This window comes from Belonocnema kinseyi, chromosome 5 (assembly GCF_010883055.1).
Source record: "Belonocnema kinseyi isolate 2016_QV_RU_SX_M_011 chromosome 5, B_treatae_v1, whole genome shotgun sequence".
In the NCBI taxonomy this organism is placed as follows: domain Eukaryota; kingdom Metazoa; phylum Arthropoda; class Insecta; order Hymenoptera; family Cynipidae; genus Belonocnema; species Belonocnema kinseyi.
The window spans coordinates 141113925-141119024 of record NC_046661.1 but is presented as its reverse complement, the minus strand read 5'-3'; the positions used below and the strand labels follow the sequence as shown (position 1 = coordinate 141119024).

At 28.2% G+C, this 5100-nt stretch overlaps 1 protein-coding gene across 2 annotated transcripts in view; it reads left to right on the top strand.

Moving 5' to 3' along the window:
* Positions 1–3229: 3229 nt before the first annotated feature.
* Positions 3230–5100, top strand: part of LOC117172432 (protein sel-1 homolog 1) — a 47587-nt gene continuing 45716 nt past the window's right edge. Inside the window, exon 1 of one of the 2 annotated variants that reach the window (XM_033360357.1) lies at positions 3230–3779. In XM_033360357.1, coding sequence (XP_033216248.1) covers positions 3639–3779 — 141 coding nt within the window. In that variant the 5' untranslated portion in view covers positions 3230–3638. The remainder of the gene's footprint in view (positions 3780–5100) is intronic. The other variant, XM_033360356.1, reaches the window with a different exon arrangement.

Below are 5100 nucleotides of genomic sequence, written 5' to 3'. Positions count from 1 at the left end.
TGTCCCTTTCTAATGCCATTTTTTACAGAAACAGCAACAAAAGGTCTTAGCTGAAAAGTAAAAACTCCATGATTAAAATAATAAATTCAATTTCACTCCAAAATTAAAAAAAAGAATGATAAAAATGACAATCATTTTCAAGTACTTTATTTTCCATTAGAGCTTTTCAGTTTCATCGACCGTGAAAAGCCTTACTTTTTAGTAAAATTATCTTATTCAAGTAATATAATAGTCATAATATTTCAATTGTAGTGCAATATTAACAAATCAATTATTAAACTTCAAGAAAAAATGGATTTGTATACTAGTTCGTTCTTAGGCTACATATAATTTTTTAATAATAAATTTTGCTTTCAAAAATATAAGAAGCTTTCTTGATTAGCGTACTGCAGAAGAAAATTTGATAAAATCTTTTTTATTATATAAAAATTGAATTTTTACGTTTTTTCCCATGAATTTGAATGAATCTCGGCCCAATGAACAAGCAGCGCCAGGGGGCTGGTCCAGTACTATTTGTCAGCCCTGTGCATCTGAAAACAAAATAGCGATCCCTTAGTGTCCTAAGTTGTTTAGTTCCTAATATCTTCAGCGCGGCGCTAGTTGTTCCATCACTCCCTGTTTTTGCATTGTAAGCAATGGGAGTAGACCACTTTATTTTTTAATAAACAAAATGTTATTTTCATAATAAAAAAATTGAAATGAAAAGAATATTACTCATTTTCTATTTCAAAACATTTTTCCAAGCGATGCATATAAATGCTAATGGAAAACATGAATTAAAACGTCAACCAATAAACTTGGTAAAGTGGAATATCAGATTTGAATTTGAATGAAAAGTGAATTATAATCCTTTTTATATCTGAAAACGCAGTAAATAATTTTTTTTTCAATAAAATATGTAAATAGTTTTGTGAAAAAAGTTGTAATAGTATACAAGTTCAAACTTAATATTTAAGGGTTTAGCGAGTATACTTACACTATTGAATATAATGAAAAAAATGTAATTAAAATTGAATTAAATTTGTATTCGTGAACATATAGCAATAAAATAAGTGAAGAACATTTAAAATAGTTTATTCAATAATTCAACTTGTTGAAAAAAAACTATTTTTCAGAGGAACAAATATAAATTATAATGTTAGAACACATCCAAGATGTAAACATAATCAATGTTTTAACATCTTTGCTTTAAAGAGTCAAAAGGATATTATGATAAAAGAGAGCAATTAAAGAAATTTATTTTTGTATTTTTCACCGATTATTCAATAAAATGGTTTCGAATGCAAATTTAGTTAAATTCAATTAGAAATACATTGTATCCATTATATATCCATAAGTGAAAGTATTCACATGGTAAGTTTAAACTTAGTACTGTTTAAATTTTTCTCCGGTTTTTTTTAACATTCCAATAATAATATTGCTCATTTGTTTTCGACAATAAACTTTACGAATCATATTTTACTTTTTATTCAAATTTAAATCTAAGATATATTCCACTTTGCCAGGATTATTGTACGACCATATAAATCATATTTTGTCTTTAGTATCCATTAAAAATGATTGGAAAAGTATTGTGAAATGTTAAATGAGTAACATTGTTATAATTTCAAGAATTTTTTTGCATGGAAATAACATTTTTTTAACTAAAAAATTTAAAAAGTGATTTAGTCCCGTTGCTTTCTATGTGAAAACAGGGAGTGATGGGACAACTAGCGCCGCGCTGGAGATATTAGGAACTAATCAACTTAGGACAGTTGCGGGGTCATGTCATCGACATAAAATACTGGACCGCTGGATACGGCTCTCGGAAGTGGATCAGGGAATAGCAAGACAGAAAAAAATCGAGAAAGTAGACGTGACCTTTTGTAAGGATGGTGATTCGTTCTACTCATCTTCCATCTGCTTTCATTAGAAATAGATCAACTGACCAATCACCAATCGCCATCCTTAGAAAGGACAGTTGTACTTCCTCGATTTGTCATCTCTTTCTATTCCCTGGACCTCTTCAGACAGTCAGTGGGAGCGTCAGCGGTTAGAAAGAGAGAGATGATTGCGTTGGGTTGCTGTCTTTGTCTACTGGAGCATGCGCATTGACCTCATTAACGTTCACCCGTGAATTGAATCGCTTGTTTATGACATATATTTTTTTAAACGTAATGTCATGCAAATACGAAAAGGTGCATACTGGATTATCAACCAATTAAATAATGATGAAGTATTTTTTAATACGACAAGCTTATCCACCAAGCATTGTGTCAAGCCCCTGAGGCAACAAGTTTTTGAAGTACTTTCAACTATCTCCCGATATAGTAGCTGTGGTGGCTGAGTCGGTAGCGTCTAAGTCTATCAATTTTGCATTCCGGGTTCAAATCTCGTGGTTGCAATTTTTTTTCCTTTTTTTTTTTAATTTCAAAATTTACTTTGAAGAGTATGTAATGAAATTGGAATAAATTAATAAATACTAGTAGGAAATTAAACAATGCTTCAATAATTTGTGCAATAATATTTTCAATATTTGTAATAATATTTTCGTTCATATTCTATAGCAATTTTAATAAAAAGAAGCAAATAAGGATAGTTAATATAAAATACAGAAGTTTTTAAACAGAATATGTTGAATTGATTGTAATTATTCCACTAAAGCTACAAATCATTTAAATAAACAGACATAGAAGTTTAATACTTAAATATTTTATTAAGAAACTCTTAAGAAAGACGTAACAAGAGTTATATCAGCTAATTTAACTAATATCAATCACATTTATTTATATGAGTACAATAACGATTATATAATTCTATTGATTAATTCAACTAATATCACTCGCTTCATTTGGCTTCGATATCCAGAGAACTACTGACCTTTAAAAATGGTTAATTTATTATAAAGCATTCGCACTCTATACTGCTAACAATAACATTGAGGTACATAGGTTAAAGTTTGACCGTTATACCAGCGCTGCGCGCGTGCGCAGTACGCTATGAAAGAGAGAGATAAGAAGCCAACGCAATCGTCTCTCTCTTTCTAACCGTGGACGCTTCCACTTACGGGTATGCCTACTCTATCTGTATAAGCTCTTTGGCTATATGTCGATGGTCGTTTATCGTTTAAGGTTATGTTTCCCCAAAGACTTCCAATCAGATATTTCTCTATAAGAAGCGAAGAGAAATGATTGGCTACAAATGAACCTTCGTGGCTTTTTAAAAAAATGCCTCAACCCACACGTTGATTCCCACGTCAAACTGTCAAAGTTACAAAGCTGTCAAAGGTTCTTAATCAGTTTTTTGCCACGCTACTTCATCACAAACAGACCCCAAGTTTTTCTGATTATTTCTTTATACATCGATGTTTAATTAATCCCCAAATTTGAGTGAGGTTTAATAATACTTGTGAACCATTGAGAGGAAAAATGTGTATTGACGTGTCTCGTTGACGTAATATTAACGATTACATTTACTATCAAGTCCCAGTGAAATGTCCACGTATGACTTGTGCTCGGTCTTTAAAAAAGCGGATATTTGTGTGTTAGGAACCTCTTCAACAAGATACGTTTTTCGTTGCTAACGACATAACCTTCAAATCGAAAAAAGGTGTTTTTGTGTTTTATTATGAAGATTTAGGGAGTGCAAAGTGTTGAAAGATGACAAAAAACCATCGCCTGGGAGTTCTTCTCCTGCTTTTTTCTCTACTCGTTTTGGTGAATGCGGAAAACGAGGATGGTTTGAAAAAAGGCGGAGATATTTCACAGAAGACTAAATCTGAAGATGAATCTGACGAAGAGGTAGGAAAGAGTCAAATTTTTTTTAGATTTCGAGTATCCTCTTACGTAAAAATATTATGGAAAAGCATTATAGGATAATAAAAACTGAAATTAATAATAGAAAAATAATTTAATCTGATAAAAATCCTTTGGATTCATTTAAAATTCACTGACATGTTTGGAAATGTTTTTAAATTCATTAAAATCTTTAGAAATTCCGTCTTAAAATATTTTAACCTTCTGTTTATTATTACTTTGTTCTTATTTTCTAGTCTTTGTTCTAAACTCTGAATCCTTTTTTTTTCAAATTTTTAATTTTCGCTGATTTCTTCCCATTTATAAATGGCTTTTATTTTTAACTTTATCTGCTCTCTCCTCTTATCTTTTTTCTAGAAATCGATAGAAATTCTTTGACATGAATTTGAATTCTTGAAGTTCTATAGAAATTAGTTAAAATCCAGTTGAATTTTCATCCAAAAAAGATAAATTTTGAACCAAAATTTCAGCAGAATAGTTCAATTTTCTACTGGAATAGTCGAATTTTATACCAAAAAGATGAATTTTCAACCATAAAAATTAATTTACTATAAAAAAGGAGAATTTTTCAAAAATTTTATCAACTTTCTAACAACCAGTTTAATTTATAAATAAAAAATACCAATTTTCAATGAAATAATTGAATTTTCATCCAAAAAAGATACATTTTCAACCAAAATTTCAGAAAAATAGTTAAATTTTCTACTGAAATAGGTAGTTTTAATTTAAAAAATTTATTTTTAATAAACTAGTTACATTTACAACTATATATTATTTTTTTTATTAAAATTATGAATCTTCAAATTGAATAATTAAATTTTATACCAAAAATATGAATTTTCAACCATTAAAATAAGTTTTCTTTAAAAAAAAGAGAATTTTTCAAAAAGTAGATCAATTTTCTAACAAATATTTTAATTTCTAAATAAAAAAATATGAATTTTCATCTAAAAAAGATTCATTTGTCAACCAAAATTTCAGAAAAATAGTTAAATTTTCTACTGAAATAGGTAAAGTTTTAATTTAAAAAATTTATTTTTAATAAACTAGTTACATTTACAACTATATATTATTTTTTTGATTAAAATGATGCATCTTTAAATTAAATAATTAAATTTTATACCAAAAAGATGAATTCTCAACCATTTAAATAAGTTTTCTTTAAAAAAAAAGAGAATTTTTCAAAAAGTAGATCAATTTTCTGACAAATAGTTTAATTTCTAAATAAAAAATATCAATTTCCAATGAAATAGTTAAACTTTCATCTAAAAAATATACGTTTTCAACAAAAATTTCAGCAAAATAG